This window comes from Myripristis murdjan, chromosome 3 (genome assembly GCF_902150065.1).
Source record: "Myripristis murdjan chromosome 3, fMyrMur1.1, whole genome shotgun sequence".
NCBI classification, from domain to species: domain Eukaryota; kingdom Metazoa; phylum Chordata; class Actinopteri; order Holocentriformes; family Holocentridae; genus Myripristis; species Myripristis murdjan.
The window spans coordinates 23,794,367-23,808,362 of NC_043982.1; the positions used below are offsets into that span (position 1 = coordinate 23,794,367).

Below are 13,996 nucleotides of genomic sequence, written 5' to 3' on the forward strand. Positions count from 1 at the left end.
TGCTGAGTAATTGTCTCAGTGATTTGTGGAACAAACTTATTTTATTCCACTTTTAGTATCTTACATTAACATGATGACAGTTTGAATTCCACTGGGTGTTTTAAATTAAAATGAAAAGGGCCACTATAACAGTACTACAATATTACACAGTATCACTTAGTTCTAATTAACTGTATAACTAAAATTGCGACACATGATTGTATATGATTATATGTGCAGCTCTAACACGCACACACCTTCAGTCTTTCCCATAGGAACAGGACTGAATTGCAGTGCTGGTATGTGCAGCTCTCAGACATTTGTTTTTTGGAGCCATATCAGAAGTTTGTGGGGAAAGTCCTGTTTGCTATCTGAGTCTGAGAACTCATGTGATCGAGGGTGGAAGCGGGGACGGTTGACAGACAGCAGGGATGGCCAGTCTATGCAGAGATCTTTGACAGGACGAGGAACTGCGGGGAATGTTGGTGAGCGCTGCTCTGTCTGCAGACACAATGGGAAGTTTTCATCCGCCAGGAAGTTCTGGAGCTCAGTGCTTCATCGATTAGCGTCTGGTTTTGTGGCGTGTGTGGCTAGAGGCATCCCGAAGATTGCCAGCATCACAGCATGAGATAGAGAGTTGCTTAAGAGACAAGATGAGCCAGGAGCTGGATTATATGTTTGTTCAAGTAAGTGTTTTGCCTTGTTTTTTTTCTTTTTAGCTTCAGCTTGTACCCCACCCTTACATTCATTGGTCCAACAAGTTTCTGTGGAACTGGAGTTGTTAAAGAGGATGGACTTTGAATTAAATGAAACAGGCTAATCCTTTGAAATGGAGACTGTTGTGTCTTAATGCCTAGCTTATATGTGGTTCTTCTGAGTTAGCTATCAGGTGTTCTGTCAGCATGTCGTTCCGCTCTTGAATTTGATGTTTGACAGTGGGACAGTGCCTCTCTAATGGGCAACATGGAGCCCTGGTCCTGACAACACCCTCATGCAGGACTAATCTATGTAGAGGAAACACTTTTGTTGAAATCAGCAGGGTAATGATACAATGTTCAGTCATGCTAATGCTGCCTAATAACAAATGCAGTTTTAGCCAGAGAGTAAAGTTGGACAAAATTATTAATATTATTATATCATTATTACATATTCACTGGAAGCATTAAAAAAGCTACAGATTCATCCCTGTCCCAAGTGTTTCAGATGGAAAGCTGTATGTTTAGTTTGTAGAAACAAAAACCCTATTTGGCTCAAATGGCAAGACCGTATCATCTCCTGTGGAATAAATAATCCGCCAGAGCACTGGACAATGTACTGTAGATTTATAAGCTATTTAAAAAATATTTCTCATCCTAATTGCAGCATTTTGTCATTAACAAACTGGCAGTCCAACAAGTGAGAGAGACAAAACAAAACAAAACTGAGAGCATAGTATCTCTTATTCTGAGCTGGTTAGATGAACATTGTTAATTGCCCCATTTATTGTTTGCTGTATTCCAGTGGCGTTCAGGTATATGGTCTGATAAAGATGTACACAGTACACAGACATGAATGACCTAATGTTGTTACCCAGGAGCCCTGCTGACATCCCCTTATTCTACACTGCCATATTGTGCAAGCCTGAGCTGAACTTCTCCAAGGCTTGACACTGACTGAACTAATGTGATTAGTGGCTGCGCAGCGTCAGAGCTCTTAGTAAGAGATTCTGATCTCCTTTGGCACTCAATGAAGATTGGCACACCGGTTGTGCCAACAGGCTAGTTTAGGAACACCATTGAATGTAGTACGACGAGTGAGGCTCCTTCCCACCAAACTATCCTCCAACACTAAACTCTCAGAGTCTTGGCATCATGCTGCGTCTGCCCAGCTGAGGAGAAAAACAGCAGATTCTCACATGAGTGGCGTCATGTGACGAGGATTGTGGAGTCTGGGACTCTTTTGACTGCTTCACTGCGAATGTGCAGGCGAAACACTGTTCACATACATGCTGTTGCAGAAGGCCTGTAACTTAAAAACTATTGGGCGTCTGTTTCCTGCGATTGGGGTGCTTATGAACCGTCTTGTTGTCCCAGCCCCAGCCACTCCTCTGTAATATGAAAAGAAGTGATCGTTGGTGTCATGTCACTAGCCGGCCTCTGGCATATTTCAAAAACATAATTGATGTTTCACTTTGTTTACCTGAAACACTTGCCCTAAAGACAAATTAATGACTAAAACATAATTACTGAAATTTTATTTTGGGAAAAGTCTAGGATCATGAGTAATGAATAGGCACTGGCTTGCCCCGTATGGCTCTGCAGCAACAACCGGGTCACTGTGGCTAAGTTGTAAATTTAAATCTTCATTGACTACTGCAGTTGAATTGCTAAGGCTTGCCATAATGCATTCTCTAATCAAATCCTCACATATTATGTATCAGGATTATTATGAAGACGCAGGCATGGGACTTGGGGCTTATGTTTAGTTTAAGAATCAGCCTGCAGTGCTCACTGACAGTACAGCAGGCAGAGTCTTTTTTGCCCTTTTAGTGACATGCAGGTAGTAATGTGGTTAATGGAGTGGGCTTATGCACAGTGAATCGGATATTATAAGTTGTTTCAGATCGTACAGATGATATCTGGGGAAAAAAAGAACTGTCGATGGTCGCTTTGAAGTTCTAATGCAAGGGGGAAAAAGTCATTTTTGGAGCCCATGCAGACACCACAAAAGCCAAGAAGTTCAAATTTGAAATAGTTTTTCCATTGAAATGGTATGAAAAACACTCATTTAGACCACCTACAGTGTAGAGTTGGATATGCAGGAGAAAGCCTTGGGAGGATTCAGAAGTCAGAGTCACACCAGGCCAGAGGGACTGTGATCCAACAGTGAAAGCTCAGAGCTCAGCATTATCGGGGTTAAGTCTCTCTAATCTGCTGTTGACTTTGTGCAGATTTGTAAACATTTCTGATAGATGCCCCGCCCTGGCCTTAACACCCTTCCCTTCCCCAGTGTCACCTTCTCTGTGACCTCCAAACCTCTGTCCTCCTCCAGTGTCCTTCAAATTAGCAGCAGGAATGAATCAACGCCTGTGGGCACTGCAGCAGAATCAATATGAAGGAGGGCTCTGTGACGTGTTACAGTTTGGTCATATGCTTTGGGACACATTGTCGCTGAAAATTTCTTAATTTTCATGACACCCAAAAGTAGGACAAATGTAAGTTGATAATAATTTGTATTCTGTGCTGAAAATAATCATAACATTGCATTGGTCTGGACAGTTGAATATTGAATGCCAACCTCCTCAGTATCGAGGGCTTGGCAAGACCTCACAATATTGTGTGTATCACGATACATGGGTCACAGTATAATTTGTAACACAAAATATTGCAATACATATATGATGAATTGGGTACAGTAACAGAGTGACTCAGAACAATTTAATGCAAAATTCCTATTCCAATTTATTAAAACAGAATTAGCACAATTCACTTAACACAGTGTACTAACATGTAGATGTCATGAAGTCATATGAAAATGAATTACATCAAAAATACACATACTGATGCAAGGGGCGAGAGAATTGATACTGTAATGGGAAAAAAATATGACAATACTCAGCTGTATCAATTTTTTTCATAGCTCTACTCCTAGATAGCATTATAATATTTCCATTCCTACCCGTGTTTTGTGGCCTTATTCCTAAAGACATCATGTCACACACAAAGTATGTTACACCAAAATCAAAATTTGGAATGAATCTGTAGCAAGGTTATTATCGCTGCGACACACAAACATTTTAGTAAACTGAAATAAAAATGAAAGCGAGGCTTTACAAAAAAAAAAACAATTATTAACTGAAACTGTATTGTTTGTTTACAAAACTGACTAAAATAAACCAAAATTTTTAGCTGTGCCAGTTTTATGCAGCAGATGGCTGACATCATTATGTCGGCGCAGTTGCACAAGCAAGACCTTTTTGAAGGTTGCCCTTGAAAAGCCCATATTACATAGCCCAAAGCCCATATTACAAAAAAAGTCTAAAAGTCACACTGAAAAGAATAAAAGCTAATTTTCAAAAAAATAAAAACTAAACCAAACTAGCAAACTGGCTTTAAAAATGAATTAAAACTAAACTGAAATTGAAAACAAAACAATCAAAATGAAATAAAACTAAAAACAAATGAAAATTACAAAACTATAATAACCTTGGTTTGTATATGCTGCTATAGGCTGGTTAGCTTTAGTATTTTGTTTTGCCTGCAACAGATTAGAAGTAGTGGTCTGTTTTCCTGGCTGCCTTCGTAACAGTAGTAGTAGCACGATTAGAAGTCGCTGCTGTAGTTGCTGCAGAACTGGTACCTCTAACCATATGGGTGTAATGAAATAGAGGTATAGTTGACTGGAATAAGATGAGCTGGTGTTAAACCTTGAGTCAGGTTAATCCAGCGCTGATCCTTTGTCTCTGGTTAGACCAGGATTACTGTAAGGCCAGCCTTGTGCCTCCAGCAAGTGGCCCTTCCCTGCTGTTCTTTGCTCTGAGCTGCTGAGAGGGGAGGCAGACTCTAATCTAGAGATGGACGATCATGTGCCACGGAGGACCGTGTGTGTGTGTGTGTGTGTGTGTGTGTGTGTGTGTGTGTGTGTGTGTGTGTGTGTGTGTGTGTGTGTGTGTGTGTGTGTGTGTGTGTGTGTGTGTGTGTGTGTGTGTGTGTGTGTGTGTGTGTGTGTGTGTGTGTGTGTCTGTTTTGATTATAATCAAAAATGACATCAGCTTCTTTGACTAATTAACACACCTTCAGCCGGAGGGGAACTCACCTGGTTGGAAAAACAGCTGCATAAACTCGGTTTCTCTGTTGTTACATTAATCTGTAGGCAGACGGGTAGAGGGTCATTGTCAGTACTCACTTGAACTGCTCACCTAAATCTGTAAACATCACTGTTACTCGTTTTTTTAAATCTTCTTCAACCATATAGGGCCATTAAATTGGTTTAATCAGCCTACAAATTGGTTTGCTGATATAATTCGGTGATACTGGCCTTTTATCCAAAAGCAAATGTCAGCCAGTCATTGTGTTTCACCCCAGATGTGACGCAAATGATACGTTTTGTTGCGTAAGTGATTCATATTACATTGGATATCTTCAAGAAGCCCTTAACTTGAATTGTTTCCTTAACATTTTGTTTAGATTCCACACAGCTGTGTATTATAATAATAAATAGTAGTAGTAGTAGTAGTAGTAGTTGTTGTGATAGTAGTGTTATTAAACTGGGATTCAGTGGAGAATTTTAATGTTCCATCTATTTGCTGCTTCAGAGAGGTTTTCACTGAGTCTACAGTGAATCCTTGTAATTTATTTGGCACCGTCACTTTTTGAAAACCGTCAAATTTAAGCTGACTTAATGTCGGCACAACCTACTTGCAGCTTTTAGTTGAAAAAAAAACAATTTGATTTGAATATTTTAATTTTGTTAGACGTTACATTTGCACTGTACAGGTTATTTCTGGGAGGTGCATGACTGAGCTTCACAATGCATGAATGGGTATGTGTTTGCTCTATACTTAATGTTCAAGATAAATCTCCAAAATAAAGTAATCCTGATGTGCTGGCTTTCTAAAACCCATACTCGTTGAATCCTGACATGTTGATATGAGATTCCAGCAGCACAGTAACATAATTTTGTTCCTCAAATGAGTAGCACTAATAGCTCTAATTAATAATCAGGAATAGCTCTCAGACTAATTGGGTTTTCATTTAGTTATAATGGTCATAATATAGTGAAGCCCTGTGATCTGTTATCATTACTGTAGGGAAGCTACAAAAACAGATGCCGTTCGATTGGGCATTTTCCTGGGATCAGAGAAAAGCAATGTGTGTGGGAAAGACTGACGCTTGCAGTGAATACATTTATCATGTCACGCACAGGGGGAAGCTCATTCATTTCAAATGAGAGCAGCTGTTACTGCTTCGATGCAGATGCATTGTTTTTGAAGGGGGCCTTGTGTATTTGATTCATGCCACACACTGCATGTTGTTTGCCTGTTTTTAGGGTGCTTTTTTTTCTCAGCATTGCTTTGTGAGACGTTTTCTGATGAAAACATGCCAGTAAATTTTTTGCAATACAGAGTCATGAGATTCCTCTGTAGACATTTTCAAAAAAAAAAAAATGAAAAGGTCACACATCCTAACATTTCAAGTCAGGTTTATTTGTCTCACATCACAATAGAAAAACCTTTACTATCATCAGAGATCAACAGGCTTCATCCTCTGGTGAACATGAATGTGCTCGCCAAATTTCATGGCAGTCCACCTAGTAGATTTTAAGATATCTTTTTTCCCCGAGGCAAAACAAAAGGAAATTTCTGACCTAGAAAGCTAGTTTCCTTATCCACTGTTTGGGTCCATCCATCAGGCAGGTGACAGGAGTATGAGCACGTTTTCGTGTGGTGGCTCAATGTGAGGGCCTCGGAGTCATGTGATGTCTGATGTCACAGATATTGGGAAATCTGCGTTAACCCTTCCTTACTCCTCCTCCTCCTCCTGCTCCACCTCACCCACACACAACACCAGTCAAGCCATTCACCCATACATCCACAAATGCATCCGCGATGCAGACAGGGCGGCACCCGTCTGACTCATTGCATTTTTTTTTTTTTTTTTTTTTTTTTTTTTTACCCAGCTCATCTTTCTTTGTGGGGAAAAAATGCCATCAAAGCATGTAAATGCCTGTCAGTGTGTGTGTGTGTGTGTGCACGCAGTGTGGCGCACGTGTATGTGTATCGCCCTTCGTCTCTCCTCTGTTTAGTGAACCCAGGGGAATCTGCTGGTCTATAAATATGATTCAGTTCCTGCGCAGCTTCATTGCATCGCTCTCAGACTCTCTCTCTCTATGTCTCTCTGCCCCTTCCAAGGTAGATCTCTCCTTCTCCTCCTCTCTCACTGTTTTTTTTTTTTTTATTTAATTATCAGTATTGTTCAAGGAGGAAGAAGGAAGTAACAACATGACGTAATTGGCAGCATGTGTTGGTGCTAAGTAATTCATGGTAATTGTGCCTGACATATTTCTTACCCTTTGAGGTGTGAAAGTGGTGTGTGTGTGTGTGTGTGTGTGTGTGTGTGTGTGCGCGCACATGGGCACACACACAAGTGATCGACTGATGTGGGTTTTTCAATGGCTGATACTGATGGCTGATATATAATGCCGATATCATATTGTTGTCGTTGTTGTCATTGTTTTGCATCTGATAAAGTACAGCAATTTAATAATAATAACAAATGAGACACAGAATTGCTGAACATTTATTTAACTAATGTTTTCTGCATTGTATCTGCCTCAGTAGATCTGCGCTCTGTCTGCAGTGCACTTATTTTTAATTTTAAAAAGTATCAACTAAATAAATGTCCACAGGTAATCAAAAAAAAAAACTTATGAATGAAAAATGAAGTTATAGTGCGATTATCACCAGCATCCGCCTCAGGAGCACACGAAATGGCAGATATTGGCCCAGGTTATTGGCCGACCACTAGCACATACAGTATGTGTGAGGATTATCTGCATCAGGAAGTGCGCCCAGCAGGGCAGCGATGCCTCTGTGAGGTGTGATGCTGCTCAAAACGCGTTGTTGCTATTTTTAAATCTGTCCTCCTCCTCCTCCTCACCCTCTGTCTCGCTCTCTCTGTTGCTAGGAGCCTATAGTGAGTTCTGGGACAGTCTCCTCCAGGAGCAGAAAATGTGAAAAGACAAACTCAAATGGTGTAGAGAGGGGGAGGGAGACGTTTCCTTCAAAGTTGGAACGTCTCAATAAATAAAATGTGACCCGGGTACCTTTCCAACATCCTGGTTGAAGCAAACAGGCTCCCTGGATATCAACAAAACATCCATGATTAAAAATAATGAGATGAGTTGCTGCTCTTAAGCAGCAGTTCATGTTGGCATTATTTCATGTTTTTATCTGAGGATGCAAGCAAAGAAATTCACCCTGTGACATTATAATGACTAAATAATGGCCATACAATTGAGATGCACCTTAAATACTGGAGCTGATGGCAGGTACACCATTTCTGGAGGTTGAGGTGGGCCAATATCTTACAGAAAACATTTCACAGCATGCAGGCACTTTTGAGGGGTTGTACAAATGAACACAGGGACAGTCCTGCCAAATCATACATCAGTATTTATTTGACACAAAGTGTCTCTGTTTCCGTTTGTTGCATAATATCTTAATTGGCAAAAAAGCTTCTTGTGAGCTTGAACAACCTTTTTTGCAAATGCAGTTATTTTCAAACAACCACACAGTGTATAGTGTTTTTGTTAGTATTTAGATGCCTATCTGTCAGATACATTATCATTCAGATTTATACACCTTTTTATACAAATTCTATACATTTATACAGATTTTTCTTTTTCTCACTTACACAAAGAGAGGATTACAGAGAGAGGATTGGCAAAAAAAGTGGGTACAAAAATGGTTAGATATATTAGAGAGAGAGACAAAATGAGAAACAGATGGAGAGAAATGTTTTAAATCAAGTTTTAATCACTTTTCCTCAATGTTCTCTCTCTCTCTCTCTCTCTCTCTCTCTCTCTCTCTCTCTCTCTCTCTACCTCGTGTGACCATGATGTCATGATTCAGATGATCTGTAATGACGCAGCAGGACATACTGACCACTTTCTTTCCTGTTCTACAATGCCGTCTTTCTCTCTTGCCTGTGTGAATTTGCCATGAATTTTTCACAGGACATTAATTTGACCCATCCTTGTCGAGAATGATCCACAAAGTTTCTTGGCACTCCACCATCATCATCATGTGCTTCAGCTGCCTCAGTCTTCATGTAATTATTTATTTATTATCAGTAGGTGATTTGTTATTTTTGTAAGGGGGATGGCCTGATGAGAGCACCTCCCTGCTCCCACACCACCAACCAACACTCTTGTACACCTCCCAGAAGCCCCCTCCTCATATTGGCACATGCAGGGAAGCCTAGTTTTTGCCCTTTGAGTTGATTTTTAGGACCATTTACTAAATTCTGAAGTAATTGTTACATTATATTGCCAGATCAATTTTGTGGTAGATATGATATCTCTCATTTTGTGGCACAACGATTTGATTTACTTTAAAAAAAAAAAATAAATAAATAAATAAATAAATACAAATAAAAAAAGGTTATGACTCTGTTAATTTCTGACCAGGCCTTTGTTGTGCTGCTGCTGCACTTTCCCTTTCCCCCTTTCTGCCTTTGTGCTCCCCTACAGGAGAGAGAGTAAGACAGACCGGCATCCACCCGAACCTGCCTCTGTATGGCTACTTTATGTTAGTACTGCAGGATTATCATATACTGTGTAGGCCAAGCCTAATTCTTGATATTATAATTGTGATAGTTTTGATTTAATAGAGCTGCTAGTAGGGTAAATACATATTTTGTGTTGGCCTGTTCTTTCACTGGATGTGGCCATTAAGCATTTCAACAATGCTTATTTTGGAAAACACGCTGTAGTTTTGACGGTATAAACTTTATGTGACTGTACATGCTTCTGGCAGCAATGGATATAGATTCTAACTTGCACAAACCTCAGTCAGATAAAGGATCAATGAGTCAGTCAGACTGAACTAACATATTGAAATAAACAACCCCTCTGCCCCTGCTCTCTCTCTCTCTCTCTCTCTCTCTCTCTCTCTCTCTCTCTCTCTCTCTCTCTCTGCTACTCGGGGATGGAGAAGGAGGATGGCCAGTCTGCAAAGGGGATGCATTTTGTTTATTTTTGCTAACAAGGGGGACAGCAACCCCCCTAAAATCACCTGCTATTTGTCATGTATTTTTGTTTGAATCATGTACGTGTAAATCTGCAGCGTTTTGAGCACATTGTCCAGTAGGAGAGATCTATAGCCGTTTTCACACATGAACTCCACACAGTGTGCGGAGGATCATGTCCAGACTTCAAGTGGAGTTGCCCTTTCACACATGTAGCACACAACAGGAGATTATCAGTGTTAGTCTTGTTCACACCTACAGGAAATATGCCTTGTGGTTTAGGTGAGGGGTGGCACCTGGGATTTTGGAGACACTACATTGCATAAGATTAAAGTCGTTTTTTTTGTAGTAGTAGTAGTAGTAATATTTGTTTTCAGTGTTGTGCTTTGTAGAAGATGAGCTTTTTTTAGATGGTCACGGCTGCACATAGAGACCAACGTTAATTGTCCACTTCGGAGGATGGTTTACTTTGGTGAAAATCAGGGATGCAGACATTTGTGGTTACACACACAGCTCTCATGGCTATCGTTGTTATAACTTGCGATGTCCAGTGCATTTGTCAGAGGGGCTTTTGTGTAATAAGTGAAGCTCAGCTGAGATTATAACACCTCAAGGTTTTCCTGCGAGTAGAGTTAATCTATATTCAGCAGTGATTTAGCAGGGTGTGTGTGTGTGTGTGTGTGTGTGTGTGTTGCGTTTTATGTTCAGCTATATTTATTCTTGACTTGGTACCGATGACTCAAACAAGGACAAAAAAAAAAAAAAAAAAAAAAAAAAAAAAAAGACCAAGGAAATTGTCTTATCTATATTTTTGACTCATCTGTTTTTGTGGGGGTCATTTCAGAGTCACAGTTGGGTTAAGTTTGAGGTCAGAGAAATAACGTCAGTGTGAGAGTGGTAAGAGTTCAGGGAAGAATATAAGCCAATGCCCTGAAGAGGTTGTAATGACATAAATGTGTGTGAACTGATGTGTGTGAGATCACACTTGCTCATAAATGAGCATGATCTCTTGTACCTGGATAGCAGCTGTTTTATAAATATCCCCCTTGAGGCCATCATCATACACACACACACACACACACACACACACATCTCACCAATCAGAGCTCTGACTAGTGACTACCAACTTACTATGGCCAAACAACCATCTTGCTCTTCACATGGTGTGTGTGTGTGTGTGTGTGTGTGTGTGTGTGTGTGTGTATAGAAGAAGTAACGTTACTCATCTGCAAAGTGGACTCAGTGCAGGTTTCTTGGCAGCATAAAGGATTTAACGAACCCAGAGGTCTGATAACAGAGAAGTGAGAGAGCCAAACAGAACCCATCAGTTATTTTAGTGTGGTGTGTTTTACCTAGAACTCCTATGGAGAATGGGTGCAGTGCCAAAATATGCATGGTACACCGAAATAAGGATGGCACAAATGGATTTTGGATTTAATGGATTTTGTCGACCTGAAGTCAACAGTAATAGATTAAAACTATAGATTTTCTTTATCTAGATAAGTCAGACTTTACATAATTGGCTGTACAGACCTAAAAATAATATTAAAAGCCACAAGTCAGACTAGCATGTTAGCTGTAACTGCCCTGGATAGGCTTTCCATATGCATAAAGTAGTTTGGCCTTTGCTTTTATATTTTAACTAACAAGAATTTGTCACTCTGAAACTCCTTGAGCCTCAGAATTTAACTTCTTGCCGCCTCATATAAAAAACGACACCTTTGTCCTTAATGAGCATATTTTTTATTTCACCTGAGCTGTAGCATGTCAGCAGTATGCTGCATAGTTTTAAAATTTATTGACACTGCATAGTTAGTTATCTTTACATAACTATTTCAAAGCGAGCATGTTTCAACATTCTTTTTATGAAGTGCACTTTTGAATTGGGGAATTTCAAATCATATGGTGTTCAGAAACCAGGGAAACAAGGAGTTTAGGTAGATAGGTTAGGTAGAAGGTAGATATGTAATATAATATTTTCTTTTTCATGTAATCATTCAGTCTTGTTTTTTCTTTACTTTTTCCACTACAGTTTTTCCTCACTATTGGGTCCTGAGACTGATACCCTCCACACACTCCTTCTCTATAAGAGACTGACTGTGTGTTTCTAAGGACACATTACTGCTCTGTCTGCCACTGCGCAGCCCTATACCATAAAGTCACTGTGTGTGTGTGTGTGTGTGTTTAATATGTGTCTGCATCTGTGAGCTGGATTCCTCAGCCATGTGACCGGCAGCTCTCATCAGTGTTTTTCACATGGTGGTGATCAGCTGATTGCCTCCGGCCACGAGTCATTAAGGGCTGAAAAATTGTGTGTGAGAGAGAGAGAGAGAGAGAGAGAGAGAGAGAGAGAGAGAGAGAGAGAGAGAGAGAGAGAGAGAGAGAGAGAGAGAGAGAGAGAGAAAGAGAGAAAGAGAGAAAGAGAGAAAGAGAGAAAGAGAGAAAGAGAGAATGGGTGTGGGGTCCTCTGTATGCGAGACCCATTATTAGTTTTGACCACACATTGAACACACATTTGACCACTGATTACGTACTTGAGTTGCCATGTATGAGCTGCTGTTGTCTGTTTGTATTCAAAGCGAATCTCTCTATGGACAGAGTGTGTGTTGTTTTATGAGTGGTTGTAATTGTTAGACCTAAAGCTCAGACAGACTATGAAAACACAGAACCTAGTAGGTCATAGGGACAGGGTTTAATTGTATTAGTGGCTGTGCAATAAAAGGAAAACCCGTCCTGCTAACCCTCTTTGTAGAGAAGCTGAGATGAAGTGATTTAGGCCAAACCTGGGTAAATAGTTTCTAATGTTTACCCTAGTTTTCTTGGAGAACCAGGTGAGTGATGCACTGCACAGTGAGGATTCAGATGGTTTTCACTAGGTCTTTGATTACAGGAAAGTATACTATTGTATACTTTTTGAGTTTTGCAGGGTGGTGTTGTAAATAGAGAGAACCAAATGAATCCATCAACCAAACAGCCAGGGTTTAAGCTTAATTGACACCAAGCATCCGCCCTGCTGCAGTGCCTTTGGGCTAAACACTGAATCCCTACAAGCTCCATGGGTGCTGCTCTGAGTTTGATCCCCTTATGGAGGGAGGAATGAATAAAGAGAATTTTTACTTGAGAGATCAGTAAAGGCTCAGATCATCATTATCATCATCATTATTATTATTATGATTATTATTACCGCTCAGATGTCTTTCAAACAAGTTGAAATGAGCCCATTAAAGTGTTTTCGGATGTTGTTTGGCACAAGCAGGTCTGACATGGACAGAACTGGAGAGTGACCAGGTTGTGACGCTGTAATGCAATCTGTGCTTTCATATGCATGTAAGAAATCAGCCGACTGCTACTGGGAAGTGGTGGCAAGGTACACTCTAAAAACCAAGGGTCCACTGGTGGTTCTAGGATCCAAAGGGAGCAGTGGAGCACCTTAAAGTTCCTCAAGTAAATATCCCTATGTGGTTTGCTAGAGAGCTCTTACTCCACGGTCGAGGATGTACATCTGAAAAACTAGTGGTTCACTGAAGGTTCTTCTAAGATCAAAGGTTCATGGAAGAATTGTTTTGGGTTCTTCACGTAACTCGCTGCCTTGCCTTATGGATGCAAAGAAGCCCTAAACATTCCTCAAAGCCGTTTTATTTTTTAGAATGAGCTGACTTATATAATATTTTGTGATTATAATGGCCATTTAATATATAAATATTGTTTTCTTTTTTTTGATGGTATGTGGTTGTAGTGGTATAAGTTAAATTTCAATATGTTTGCAGTGTTTTTGTAATTATTATTATTATTATTATTTTTTTATAAATATTGTTGAAAGCAGTATTGTAAAAATGCATACTTTTATTTAACTGCAGACCAGTAAAATACAGCATACCAACTAGCCCTGTGTCTAGTCGGCTGCATATTTGAAAACAGTATAATCGCAGTTACTGTGTTTGGTATTATGATCAGAAGTGATTGTTCGTCTTGATGATTTGTGAAGCAGAACTATTTTCCTGGTATATCAATTTGTTTATTACTCAGTCACAGCAGACATAATACAGTTAAAAGTTAAATGCCTCAAAACTACTGATATGTCCTATGATTAACAACTGTGGAGACTAAATCCACAATATTCACTATGGTTCTTTTAATACAGTCAAATAGTGCTGTTTTTATACCTAATCGTTGTCCATTTGCCTGTCTCCTTGTCTCCCAGTTTGCTCGGGTGTGGATCCCCGATGCGGAAGAGGTGTGGAAGTCTGCTGAGCTGACCAAGGACTACAAAAATGGCGACAGCTCCCTGC

General features: G+C 40.0%; 1 protein-coding gene across 1 annotated transcript in view; it reads left to right on the plus strand.

Moving 5' to 3' along the window:
• myo5aa (myosin VAa) overlaps nt 1-13,996 on the plus strand; it is a 79,175-nt gene that overhangs the window by 4,333 nt on the left and 60,846 nt on the right. The window contains exon 2 of the mRNA XM_030079321.1: nt 13,909-13,996. This exon is cut by the window's right edge and continues 23 nt beyond it. Coding sequence (XP_029935181.1) covers nt 13,909-13,996 — 88 coding nt within the window. The remainder of the gene's footprint in view (nt 1-13,908) is intronic.